The sequence below is a fragment of the Anguilla rostrata genome, chromosome 15 (genome assembly GCF_018555375.3).
Source record: "Anguilla rostrata isolate EN2019 chromosome 15, ASM1855537v3, whole genome shotgun sequence".
Classification (NCBI taxonomy): Eukaryota; Metazoa; Chordata; class Actinopteri; order Anguilliformes; family Anguillidae; genus Anguilla; species Anguilla rostrata.
This window is the reverse complement of record NC_057947.1, coordinates 21,459,863-21,474,352: the sequence shown is the minus strand read 5'-3', so window position 1 is coordinate 21,474,352 and position 14,490 is coordinate 21,459,863. Positions and strand designations below refer to the sequence as shown.

Here is a 14,490-nt window from a genome sequence, read left to right as displayed (position 1 = left end):
AACGTGTTGTATGGCTAGCTGAATAAACCACTCCAAGATGAATGGTTCTGGGGTAGGAAGATCTCTTGGATTTCAGCCTTGTGCCGCATTATTACCCCAGGCATGTATGCATATCAGAGGTTAAGAGCTTATTGATAGAGATGGAAACAACCTTGATCTCCTACTCCACAGATATGGCTGCTATTGTATATGAAATTGCATCATAAGATATGCATGTGCATGATAGAAAATTGCACTCTGTCTTTCTTGGCTTTTAGCACTTCTGGGTTTTTCCAACAACCCCTGTTGTCCGCAGTTATATAGGATAAAAAAACAAAGAACTTAGGAGGAAGAAGGTGACCAAATTTTTTGCAATACTGTAATTATAGTTTTCTAATACGGAACCTTTGATGCGCTGTGTATGCCTTGAGGGCCATTAGAAGGACTTTCTTTCTGATGGCATTGCATTGTTTAGAATGTAACATCGGTCTCTGAATAGTGGTGAAAGCATGAATATTTGTGATGTTAGTTGGACCTACAAAAAGGGAAACTTTCTTACAGAGTACCAGGAAGATATTCTGCTTGCCTCAATGCACTGTAAGAGATAACATGAAAAACAAAAACACTTCATTTTCCCATTAACATTTGCATCTTAGAGTAGCACTGTTGTCATAATGTAATACTGTGGAAACATTGCAAGTGTCCCCAAACTCGGTAAACCTCCCAAACTGATTGACAGTGGGTGCATCTGTAAGACTACACCCTTCAGCCCAGACTATTGTTGCTCACCACCCCCTACCCTCTTAACACAGCTCGTGAAAAGCTGTGCCAAAGCACACAGTGAATGCGAATAAATAGTTTTTAAAAACTTCATACCCTGAGAGAGAGCAATTATCATCATTTTAAGTGCGTGGATATCAGACCAGATCAAATTAAATGTGTTTATGAGTAGTCATCTCTCACTTATGGAACATTGATGATTGTTCCATCCTGGCATTGCTTAACAATTCTTTGTGTACACACAATCATATTAAAAATAAATATGATAAAGTATTTGATATGGGCCCCAGAAGTCTGACATAACACAAGAGCAAAACCTGTACCCATAAATGGATTTAGGTTTAGGTTTCCTATAAACTATAAACTGTTTTCAGATTGGTTACTGGACAGAAATACAGCAAGCCGTATGCTTCAGTATGTGTTATGTGTGAGAGTGAAAATGTATGTGTGATTGTGCGGGTTTGCATGTACAATAATGTGTGTTAGAGAATTTGTGTGCATGTGTGTTGTGTGCATTTGTGCTTATGTGCATGGATAGAAATGTGTATGCGTCTTCATGTGTACATGCATGTAAGTGTATTTGTGTGCACACGTGTGATGCATATATATGTACAGCAGCAGTGGTTCGTGAGCTTGAAATAGGAGACGGAAACCTTGCCATTAAACTGATCATTGCTCAGCCAGGGTTAATTTATAATTTATTTTATGTGATTTACAAGCTTGTCAATTATCTGGTTTAATCCACTTTCTCTTTAACACGTTCTCTGTAGCTTTCCCCTTCTTCACATTACATTAGCGACTGTTAATGATAAGATGGGGTTCAATTTAGTAAAATCACTGTAATTATTACCAAGAATACGCTGAACACAAAGAGGTAAATCACACCATTACCTGTGTATTGCACCAGCTTTTTGAATGCTGTGCAGTAAAGGCAAACTAACAAACTTCAGGATCTGTGCCTATGAGATTACTAGATGGCATTAGACCCTGGTATGCAGAACGAAGAGCACATTAACCACAAGTTCAAATAGGCTGCTCAATTAAAACAAAGGGAAGCAGGTTGAGAGAAATTGGTTTAAAGGTAATATTTCTGCCTCCTCTGTAATGAGGTTAAGAAGTCATTACTAGTGTGCACTTGTGAGTGTGTGAATAGAAATATGCATGTGTATCTGTGCGTGCATGCATTTGTCTGTGTACACATACATCTATGTCCTAAAAAAACAGTATAAAAATGTCCACCATAGCACATAAATATGCACAATTCAGGCCCTAGAGATAGAGTATGCCTGTTTGTTTGTTTTATTTTTTTTATGGGAACTCATCCCTTCTGTTTACATGAATACCTTCTGTCTGTGTAAACTGCATTTTCACACTTGGAACAACAGTGAATTATTGAAGCCCATATTTAAAGAGTTTAACTGCAGGCACACCTGACTGCAGTTTTTTGTGTTGTCATGGGAACAGACTGAGGGGTGGGGTGTAGGGGAGAATGTGCTTTTAAAGAATGCAGACACAGTACCCCCCGATAGTGTGGGTGAGGGGGCAGGTAGCGAATAAACAAAACTGTTTGGAACAGATGTTAGGGCTAAATTTATGACAGAATTCTTCCTGTCTAGAACCCTGTTTGGAATTCTGGGTGAACTGAACAAGTGTGACGTCAGTGCACCGAAGCGCTCGGCACCAGAGGCTCTGTGCAGCAGGTCTGAGACCAGTTCCCTCAGCCACACTGTTTGGTTTGCTTTGGCTCAGCCAACAGCACCAGCTGTGTCCCCACACTAACGTGACGCCATGCTCCTTGTGTGCTTCTTCTGTGTTGCCTTGCTGATCACTGCACATTTGTGAGGCATACGAACATAAAGCTAGTTTGTGTGTAAAGGCATTTGCATGGATTAGTCACTGTTTAATAGGTCAGGGTACATTTCCCTATGGCATAAGTAGACTGTTCATTCGTATGCACGTGCTGAGGCACCTGAATGAACTGAACTGATTATTTGGTTGGCCTACTGGTGAACTGGTTAAATCAATACCTGCACCGCAGTACATAATGTCAATGGAATCAGTGACTCCCTGCACACGGGCTACTCCTAAGTGCTCTCAGCTGGAAATAAATTACCCAGTAACATGGCAGCAGTATTAATAAAAGAATATTGCAAGAATATTACCTGTTTTTTTTTTGTTTTTTTTTTCTAATATAGTTTTCCATTTTAAAGGCTTTTAAATAATTATATTTTAATTTGTATGAATTATACTTGTAGGTCTTCTGGCATCCATCCAACATATCGAAAGCAAAACGGTTCAAGCATTTTTAATAAAAATTCCATAGGTTAGATTTTACATTTTCCATTTATTCTATGTGACAGCAACTATCAATAACCTAAAAAAATGTAATTAGCCTAAAGTCTGCCTGTTATGAAACCATTTCAAACATGTAATAATATTGATGAAATATGAAAACATTCCAGGAACTGACCGACCTGACTGAACTGAACTGACTATCTATTACTGATGAACTGGTGATACCAGTACATCAATTCAGTATACTTCAGTATACGGTCAACAAATCAGTAACCATCTGTATAAGGGCTCTCTCCGCCAATAACTGAACACTGACGTTCAACTGGGGAGAAAAAAAAAACATCTGGTATTAAAAACAGGATAAACTATTGCGCTCATCATCTATCTGATAACGATATTGATAATATTTACCTTTTAAAAGTGTAATGTTTCAAAAATACATTATATACATATACATAAAAATACATTTGTGAAATGCACAATATAAATTAATTTTGATTGATTGACAGTATACTGTGGAATGATCAGAACTTGAGAACATGCAAGTTGTCTTGTCGTAGCTTATTTCTCTAGCAAATACTTGCTGGAATGGCATTACAGTAACTTTATCCAGAAAATTACAAGGAAAAATACAGGTTCATACGAGGTGAAACTATTTCATTAGTAGTGCTTGACAATGACAAATATTTGCACATATGCACTGATGAATGAGACTAAACTACGAGTTGAACTTAACATGCTGCATATTAATGTACACGCTCAACTGGCTGACCCAGCCAGTGAACGAATCACATAGTTAGTACCTAGGATCTTTGTATTGAACTGAATGAATTGATTCAGTAAAGTGATTATTATTTTAACTACTAATGTACTTATATAAATCCTTAGTTTAACAAACATACTGTATCAGCTTCATCATTACGCATTTATAATAGCCTTTGAGCATATCAAACTTATGCGGAGAATGTTTTGAAAACATTATTAATTTCATTATTTGTGGTACTTTCTTTGGCAGTAAGCCAAGTTTTTTCTTCTTTTCTGATACACAAAGATTGCTGGGAAATATTTTCCATACGATGACGATGCAGAATGATGTAATTGCTAGCTAGTTCTGGTGGTGGAACTTTAAGGTCAAGTAGCTACTACAAAGTGTGTGAATTAGAGCAAAATGGATTACAAACACAAACCTGGATCTCAGAAAAGAGAAAACGGATGAATGGATGGCTTTAAAAAAAAAATAGCAGTTGTCGACTCAACTGCGGTAAATGTCTGACCACTACTGGCCTACATTAGAGATATCAATATTCTTCCCTCCTCAACTGCTGCCATTTACACACTGCCTCATTTGGGGTTCCAGGGGATGGCAATTGCTACCCCCATTATGTTATTTTTTGCCATCCCCTTTATTTATATAGCACTTATCCAAACAAAAGTTACAAAGTGCTTCACAGAGATAAGACATCATAAAACCTTAAACAACATTACAACAGTAAACAAATATCACAATAAAATATAAAATCAAAGATAAAATAAAATAAAATACAGATTAAAATACTTATTCGGCAAAGCTGGAAGATTCTGCTTTCCATCTTGCCGATTTTATGAATGAAGCAGAGACAGCCTGTACATTCGGGAGGTGAGGTAAGTGGAGGCATGGTTATTGTTGTCTGAGTTGAAAAAACATAAACAGAACTGACCAGTATTATGGGACAGGCAAAAAGTAATGTGTTATCAGCCATTAGCTGGTAAGGAGAGGTAATAATCTGGCACTTCCACGCAATATCAAAATCCTTATGTTATATATACGAGGACACTACTTGCCTAGCAGCTGTGAGAGGATGTGGCTGTTTGTTTTGACCTTGCATGACAAATTTGCGCCAGCCTGCCCTCCTGGATACACTGTTTACACTCAATGAGCACAGTCTACAATCTGGGGGGACTCGTTAGGGATTATCCGAAAGTTCAGGGCATCTGCTGCTCTCCGAGGCCCGAGGGTGTTGGGGGAATGACAATGGGCATGATGAGCTTTCCGACCTACATGTTTCATCCAGACCAATATATTTATACCATATTTACCAATTGTCTCTGCTGTTAATGGAAAGTGTACTATCAGTCCAAAGTGTCAAGGCCAGCTTCATCTCTTGTGTAAATATGTGTATTACGACCCCTGTCATTGGTTTGTGTTTACATTTGTCTCTGTGGTGTGTGTGTTTCGTCCTTCCGGTTTGTCGTCTGATTGGCCGTTTCCGTCTCTGGTTACTTGGCATGAAAACGATTGGATTTTGAGTTTGACCATTCTCCCATTCTCAGCCATCACTCTCGTTTTGCCCTCTGCTCACCGTATAGTGCTCTCTTTAGTTAGTGTGTTCCCAACTGGACTACAAGTGTGTTCCCAACTGGACTACAAGTCCTTCCATCAGGACACAAGTTTGTTATTTTGTGTTGTTATTTATCCTTGATTATTTTTGAAGGTACTCTGGATGAAGATTTAACACTCTGTTGGGGGTAAAGTTCAGAGTTCAAAGCCACCCCGTGCCCAGTACCCTTCAAAGACTAGCCAACTTTCAGTTACATTTGGATAGACGCAGAGTTACTGGTTGTTTGTGTTGACCTTTCATTGTGAGTGAAGGAAAGTTGATGCTTCATTGTAGCTGTACAGTGAAACATTGTATCTGGTGTAAATGTTATTTAACACATTGAAGGCCCAGCGGTGATTGATTTATTGAGACTTTCTTGAAGTGAATTGAAGTTCCTTTTTTTTGGAGTCAACCTATATTTTAGCTGTTTTTCTTTGTTCTTCATGTTTAAAAAATGCAAAACTGAATTATGTATGCAAGAGTTGATAATACATGCCCTGTGAGGGTCTCTAGATCAAAACATCGAGAACTCAGTCTTTTCAAGGTTTCCTTGGAGTTGCATGGTTAACCATGTCCTCATGATTAAGAGGAATTGCAAGATTAATTATGATATTTGTGTATAATAATGATGTGCTCCAGATGAGAGTGCTTGTGAGCAGGACGCACATAGTCCAGGTTCAGTTCATTGTGTTTGAAAGGTTGATAGTGTGATGAATACTTCTAGGATTACTTTTTCCCAGTTAAAGTGTTCATGGTGTCACACCACAGACAGTTTTAAAGGGCACTATTAGGATGATCTAGGATCAGTTTGTGGGGGTTGAAAGGTTGATGGTGTGACACCAGTGGCAGTTTTAAAGGGCACTATTAGGATGATCCAACTTGTGGGAGTTGTTGTGTGCGCAATAGTACTAATAAGTAGCTGAAATATCTATCCCAATGTTGTGAACAATGAACTGTTAACACTTAACACTTAATATGAAATTTGTTTTAAAAAGGTAAGGAGAAAGTGTGGTGTGGTTAGATTTTTCTTCCTTTAATTTCTGCTTTCAGACTGTGAGGTTCAGTCTAAACATTTCAGCAAATGGTATTGTAAAAACGTTCCCTAAATCACCTTAATTCAAAAAGCAGAAATTACATTAGAATGTCATTTCCTTGAAAGTGAAAGATATTGATACTTGATACTGATTTCTAGTATCTCATATCAAATATCTGACACCACTGCCTGGGCGCAATTCACCTTGGCTCTCAAGATTTGCTCCTACAGGTGTTGAAATTGAATCTCAATTTCAACACCTGTGGGACCAGCTCAAGAAAGAACCCATAACTCTCAGCAGTGACCTCTTTTATGAATTAAGACTCATAACTGCATTGTTGACATTGATGCCTTGTGATAGCATGACCTGAGTTTGTGAGACCACTTGCCCCACACATTTCTCATGATGTTTCACACCGTAAGCAACTAGCACAAAAAACAAGGCTTGGGGTACACTGCCGACTGGATAGCATTCACAGGCAGTATTTGATGAAAGAGACAGATATATCTTTTTACATGCATCAATGTAATGAAATCAATACATAGTTTGGAGCTTTGAAAATGAAAAATGTATGCCCTTTGAACTTTACAATTTGAATTGATCCCACACCATGACTTGCCTGAAGCTATGACTAATGCACTTCGTCCACACCGCATTCAGGGCATATGTCACTACTAAATAAATAATATTATGTGGGCGTACTCTGCAATTACTTGCGAATGAATTTTACTTCCCTGGTGTGTACGGTTTTTTACCTTTGCGATGTTATTATATCATAGATGTTTCATGTCATTTTTTGTTGTAGTTCTATAATGTGTATACATGTGTTTAGCCACAGAGTTTTCTGTTCTGGTGTCAAGTACATAACTAGGGGTTGGATTCAGTCTAACCCACTTAGACTGTTTAAGGGCGTATGCAATTCAGTAAAACCCTTCAGGTTTCTCTGGTACCTTATCTTCATAAGGGCTACTTTCCTTGATTCAGCAACGGGAAGAAGTAAGTGTAGAGTCAATGAAAATGATTTTTAGGATACAATTGACACCCATGCTTCTGATTGATTGGTCAGGCATCAAAGATATCACACTGTGGGAAAATAGACTTTTGCTACTTTAAGATGACTTCTACTGTCCTGGTAATTGAAATTTATTGCTCCACTTATGCGCTTATACATAAACGGTTTAATTTACTTCCAGAATTTCAGATCTGTAAGTGAACCCATGCATGTTCGGTTGCTCATTTGGAGATGCAACATATATCTAATTTGGCCGCAAACAGGTCTATATGTCTTGTCCCCTTGCTTCTGTGGTTGATCAATGCATTTTAGCTAAAGGAAACAAAAGTGTGCCTCCATCCCTTCTGTTTTGGGTTGCTGAGCGGGCCCTCGGTAACCAGTTGTAAGCACCTTGGAGAACATGTCTGAGCACCTACAACTCAATCCTCCATCTACAAAGGCATATTGTAACTGCTTTTTCCTTCGTTGCCTTGACGATGTAATGGGTCTCCGCATGAAGACATGAATGAATTATTTAATAACGAGGTTATTGAGGCCCGAGGCAAGCAGTCCAAGCGAGAGCCATGATTCACGTCATGATCCTTTGTTTAAAGTTATATTTTTATATGAATGAGGAAATGGTATTATAACGAGAGCACGGTTCTTCGTGACAAGATGTTCTTAGAAAAATAACTCACTTTTTTTGTTCTTTTATGAAGCAACTTTATCTAGCTGGATTACATTTTTTCTTCTTCAAAAACATCTGACGTTTATCCAATTTCAAGATTCTTTCCGGATATTAAGGTGCCCTTCAAATGAGGAAACAAATCCCATGTACGGGAACATTGAAGACCTTTTGTGAAACCTTGTGGGGTGTGAACTGTGGTCCCACTGTGATGAAATGACGAAGAACGATTCAGAAGAACGAAGTCCTATAAGTCACAGTCTGATTCAAAGAAAAATCACTGATCTCTCACCAAGTTAATTCTTTCTCTGGTCTCTGCCTGGCCCTCTAATCCCAGGAATTCTTGTAATAAATGAACTCCCCACCCTAGGTGATCTGCTGGAAGCTTCTTCCACTTTACATCCTCTATCACTGCTGGCTTGGGGAGAAGAGATTTCAACCCTGTTAGTGGGGGGGGGATCTTTCAGTATCTTTTCACTCTAGATTCACAAATATCCAATTTCACAGAGATCACACACATATAGATCATATATATGTATGTGTTTATCATAAAGTGTTTTATTTAGAATCGCCCACCCACCCTTACCCAGGTCTACGATCACAATCTCACCTTTTCTTTCCGGTCTGCAATCACAATCACTCCCATATTCCTGAATGCATGTTCCACTCTTAATAATAGGCTACAATAAACGGCCATACAAAAAAGTACTTGCGCATGCATTCACCTTCACCTGGAACACATCTGACCTCAGGATTATAGAGAATGCTGCAAGCGTAGCACATTCATAATGCATTCATAAGCACTACAAAAAAAAAAATTACACAGAATTTATATTACAGTATGTATTCATGAAGGTTTTTGAAAATAATATTTCAGAAAAGTATATGTTACGAAGCTCTGTACTTGACCATAAATCATAACTGTGCATGCTTTATTAACTATTCATAATTAATTCAGAAGGCCCATTCATACCAAAGCTGAACTTTGTCTGAGAATACTGAAGACCACACAAACGTTCATCCAGCAATAGTGCAATCCTATCTAATTTGGTCATGTTTAACGTGTCTGACATTATGGGAGAAAAAACTTATTGCTGAAGACTCCACCCACTAATGTACAAGCAGTACCAAAATATCTTTGCTCATTTCATGATGTGCTGTACTTACTGGCTGTTTACTACAAGTGGCAGTACTAAGCTTTGATCAATAGCAGCTGAGGGAGAGTCATTGAAGGAATGCAGCTTGGCTTTGGAAGGTGAAGTGTTCTTGTCTTTGGAGGCCGTGTGCTGTTGTATGCCTAGGTCTGGTGAAGTGCTTATTTTTAATGACTCCATTGGAAGTACAGCAGCACTGTAAGGTAAATGTCATTGAATATTTCTCAGTTTTGATGTAACATGAAAACATTGGCATGGAGCCCTTCATAATGCATATATAAATGCTTCATGAATTATTTCAATGTAGCCATTGTAAAGTTATGTTTGTTCTACTTCTCATGAAGCATTTCCAAGCCATGACACATTACTAACACACATCTCCTTTTTATATTTACATTAATTATTTTTCAAGGAATTTAATGCATGTGCACTAAACCAGCTTTGGTGTACAGGTACAGTCTCATAATATTTGCCCAAAAGACATTTTTGGTTTTGCCAATGAGCTAACATGCATGAATTTCCATTGTACTCTTGCTATGTGGATTTATCAGTTATAAATGAATCCAAAATTTCATAATAAAACAAACAAAAAAAAATTATATATATATATATATATATATATATATATATATATATATATATATATATATATATACGTATACTGTGCATGTGCATTATGTATAGGTTGAATAACATGTAAGGTCTCCAGTTCTGCCTGGGTATAATGTTGTTTAGTGTGCTACTGAGGTAAAAATTCATCACGACTGGTGGTATCTGACCACTATGATACAATCATAGTTCAACAGGTAGATGAAGGATTAAAATGATATTCTCTATGCAAAGACGCTTCAGTTGACCTGCTGTCAATGAATTGATATGCATGTGGTACGTACAGCATGTGTTATTTATGCATGTATGTATGTGGGCTTCCTTTCCTGCCTGCTATTTTTTACAAAGCAGACAGGATTTCAGGCCCATGAAGGTTATGCGCATGGGTGTAATTAGCCTGCTTCGGGATGCCTTTACCCGCAGTAGTCGGGAATTTCCCCCATTAAAGTCACAGCATCTTTGCAATCAAGGAAACAACCATTTGATTTTTTAGGCCATAACCCTGCTCAGCGTCTCATGAATCTTGATGCCGTTTCCACCTCATAACGTGATTGATTGTGCACTCCAGGTGTTATGTATGTGAGCGTGAGATCTGATCGTGGATCTGGATGTAATGGGGTAGAACTAGTCTGTTGACCGAATCACAATTTCCAATACTTTCTTTTCCATGGAAGAATTTCACTTTGTGCTGCACTAAATATTTATACTGTACATAGTATTGGAATGTTTAGGTATTATAATTGTGCTCGTCCCACAGAGGAAGCAATTTACAAAGCTGAGCAGCTGATTGGCTGCCCTAATTAATGATGGCCGGATTTTTCTTGATGCTCAAGAAGACAGGGCATGAGCCTGTCGCAAGATTTTGGTTGACTTGGCCACCCACAAGACCACTTAGTCGGAGGTGAAAGCAAAACAGAGGTACACATTTTAATAAAATAACAATCACAAGAATGCAATTTTTAAAGTTGCATTCTTGGCATTTGTTTACACAAATGCAATCTTCAGAGAAGAACAGTGAAGAAAGAGTTGCAACAGGGGACCATGGTTTAGCCCTTTGGTTCAAGTGACATGCACTCATGTGCTCTTGAGAAAGCATGTCAGCTCCAGTTTCTTTGGCACTCCCCCCACGCATTGAGTAATCTTTTTAACATTTTACTGTATGTCATCCGTGACTAGTCTGAATATAGACCAATGGTTTCAATTAATTGTGTGGTGCATTGCAATAACTCACGACTTGAAATATTGAGGACCGTTGACTCAAAAATATGCCCACAGCAAAGGTCATTCTCAGCACAGTGGCACACAATAAGCACCAGGAAAAGCTTTTTTTAGTTAGCTATATTGTAATTCATGTCACGCTTGCCAACTGTGGGAATATTTCATATGCACTGACCTATGAGGTGCTCATTTGGCTCTAGCTGATGCTCTGTAACTAAGATTAAACAAAAGTTGACTAATGTTCAGTTGAAACCGTTGCATGGCTGCTCAGCTCCAGGCCAGAGTTGAAGGGTTGCAGTGCAGAAGCTCGTCCAACACAAATTTATAACAATTTCAAAAACCACAGAGGTCCATTTTTTTCAGTCAAGATTGATTATATGAAGTGGTTAGTTACATTATTGAATGAAATATAGATGTTGTGTCCTTTGAGGAGTGGGCTGAGGATTGAGGCACTGTTGCCTGCCAGGTTGCTCAGTGCTCCAGGAGCACTGTGGAGTAGTCCTGCAGATGCTGTGGCTCTTCAGGAGCAGGGCTGAGTAGTCCTGTAGATCATCTTATCAGGGGAGCGTTGTGTGGCAGAGTTGTCGAGAGAGAGAGAGACAGAGACTCCCCTGGCCGTCCTAATGACAGATGACTCACTGTAGCGCCGCAACGCCACTGCTGCTGCTGCCCTGCTCCCCCAGTCACTCGCTGAGAGAGAGCTCAAATCAAGACGGAGAGGACACAGACAGGTACATCACTCACACGCTCTTCATGGGCAATTGAGTCCCAGCGAGGGCTGGGCTGCTCACCTCCATTGTGCTGATGATTGAACGCCTGCTCCAGGGTGTGATTCCTATTAATATGCAAATTTACATTTTTAAAAGCATCTAATTACAGAACAAAAAAGCTTGCTGCTATCAAGACGTTAACTCTTTGACTGACAAATAATCTAAGCCAGTGATGGTGTTGCATAGTTTCATGGGTTGCACCTTTTTTAAAAAGCTATTTCTCATATTATGTCAAATTAAATCAATAAGAACTAAGAATAATCCTATACTGTGGGTTAATAATGAGTTATGGCAACAATTATATGCTACTGACCTTGCTAAGAAGAAGACGAAGAAGAAGAACTAGAATGACGCGTGACTACTTACCATCCTCAATGTGTTTTTTTTCTTTTTTTGAAGGTCCATATGCACAGTTCTTGAATGTGTTCATAAGATGAGCACATTCAATAAATCATATGGAATATGCTTCAGTAGTTAAAGTCTGGCCACATTTGTTTACATTAAACATGGTAACTCCAGTGCCAGGAACATTTTAGCTGCATTACAGCTACATGCTAACAGAAGATAGATGACCACATTGTCATTCAGTGACATATTCCGCAGTGTACATACCTGATTATGATGATACTACATCATGTTTCCCCTTTTATCTCATAGGTTTTCCGGTACTCTTTCCTGGCATCATACTTGATATACAACCTGCATACCAGGTATGTTTCAATGAGGAGGGGTGGAAAGGCTTCACAGCTATGTCCGAAAAGGGGCACATTGATTACTCTCTGAATGATGTTTGTACTCCAGGGAGGTGCAGGAGCTGAATCCTCCAGAGGTGGCCAATTCGGTTCTTCAGTTTGCATCCTGGGGGATTCGGGGCCAACAGCTGGTAAGGAGCCTGAGGATATGGCATACTGGCCTGTATAGGCCAGGGAAGGTTGGAGCTTTTGTTTGGGAAACCAACAGAGGTCATTTTCCTTATATTCACTGTGTGCTTGGGGGTCTGTTTTCTCTTTGTGGCTTTCCTGATAAAATCAGAACTCTCTCTCTCTCTCTCTCTCTCTCTCTCTCATACACATACACACATAATATTAGACTGCTGTTTTCTGTTTTATAAATGCAAAGTTGTCACTGGAACTGTCTAAACAAATAAAGAAATAAATAAACATTTAGCATAGTAAGTACATGTAAGTATGATCTACTGTCGAATATATATATATATATATATTCCACTTTAAGTACAATTTATTTTTTTACTCAAATTATCCATAACAGTATGTATGCATAAAACCCTTGTGTATCATTTGTGACACTTGCTAATGACTATAAATGTATTAATAATGTATGAACTCTGTTTGCATACTGTATGCTTTTGCCTTGTCAAATTAGCCTGTTTCGCTCCCTGTTGCTTTGAATATTAAGACAATATATCACGCTGTTGTTACATTTTGAAGATTTTAGAGAATGTTTTTTTAAAATTATTTATTAATTTAGTAATTCATTTTTTAAAATCTAAATCTATATTTGATTAAATTCAGCATTGGAACTAGCTCCAATATGAAGATGGAAAACACTTAAAGTGTTAGGTTACATATACAATACATTATCAAGCATCAAGCAAATTATTAAACCGAAATTTACATACTGTATTTTAAGGTGTACTTTTTATTATTATTGTATTGTCCCATTGCTTATTTTGACCATTATGGTAACAAAAAGTGGTAAAAATAAAACTTACACCTGTGCATGTGCAGTATGCATGTGTGTCTTTGTGTGTGTGTTTAGGTTCAGGGAGTACACTGTGTGTTTGTGTTGAGGAAGGGAGAGCAGTATGTGTGTGTGTATGCTCATTTTGAGCACACAAACATACAGTTTTTGGTTGATGACTGAACTTGCCAAATAGTTTAGATTCAATGAAAAGTGAATAAATAACAAATGTTGACTGTATTGAGGCCTTTGAGGTCTTGCATGATACTAAAGTTTATTTTCAGGAATGCAGTTGCAGACTATGCTATACATGACGCAGATTTCATTTTCCTCCTACACAACCACTTGACTGTTGATGGCAGTGGTCTTTCTGTTAACTGCTTTTGCATTCTTTCTTCTCCCCAAACAGCCAACAGGAATACCACATTTCTTTCACTACATGCCACTTATCTAGTATGTTTGTGTTTTTCAGTCTTCAACAGCTACAGCTATTTCTTTATTGCTGCACAAACACTGGCAACCTGTTTCTGACAGGAAACAGTCCACAGTCCTTTGTATCTCTACAACTCATAGAACTGGACCACTTCCAGCACGGTATCAGATTACCCAAGCCAGTTTAACCCTCTTTGATTCTGGGCTATCTTACGCAAGCACTAATGTAGTAGTAGACCAGTGAAGACAAAAGAGAATCTGAGGGCTGTTTAATTTTCTGAACATGTTTCTGGAAACTGGCACCTGGATTCAAGCAAATGTATCTGTAAATGTCATTCTCAATTAAATGCAACTGTTTTTTTCTTTATTTCACGAGCACAGTTTGCAAGTACAGCAAACAAGTGGAGATTGAATCCATGGCAAAGTTATGGACAAAGTTTGATTGAATCCAGGCCGGAGCGTGTTCTGTATTGACCCATCACATG

The 14,490-nt window shown here is 38.4% G+C and overlaps 1 protein-coding gene across 2 annotated transcripts in view; it reads left to right on the top strand.

Moving 5' to 3' along the window:
- Positions 1–14,490, top strand: part of LOC135240736 (inactive dipeptidyl peptidase 10-like) — a 109,585-nt gene that overhangs the window by 75,133 nt on the left and 19,962 nt on the right. For both annotated transcript variants that reach the window (XM_064310634.1, XM_064310635.1), the window contains 2 exons: positions 12,530–12,582; positions 12,674–12,755. In XM_064310634.1, the coding sequence (XP_064166704.1) occupies positions 12,530–12,582; positions 12,674–12,755 (135 nt within the window). The remainder of the gene's footprint in view (positions 1–12,529; positions 12,583–12,673; positions 12,756–14,490) is intronic.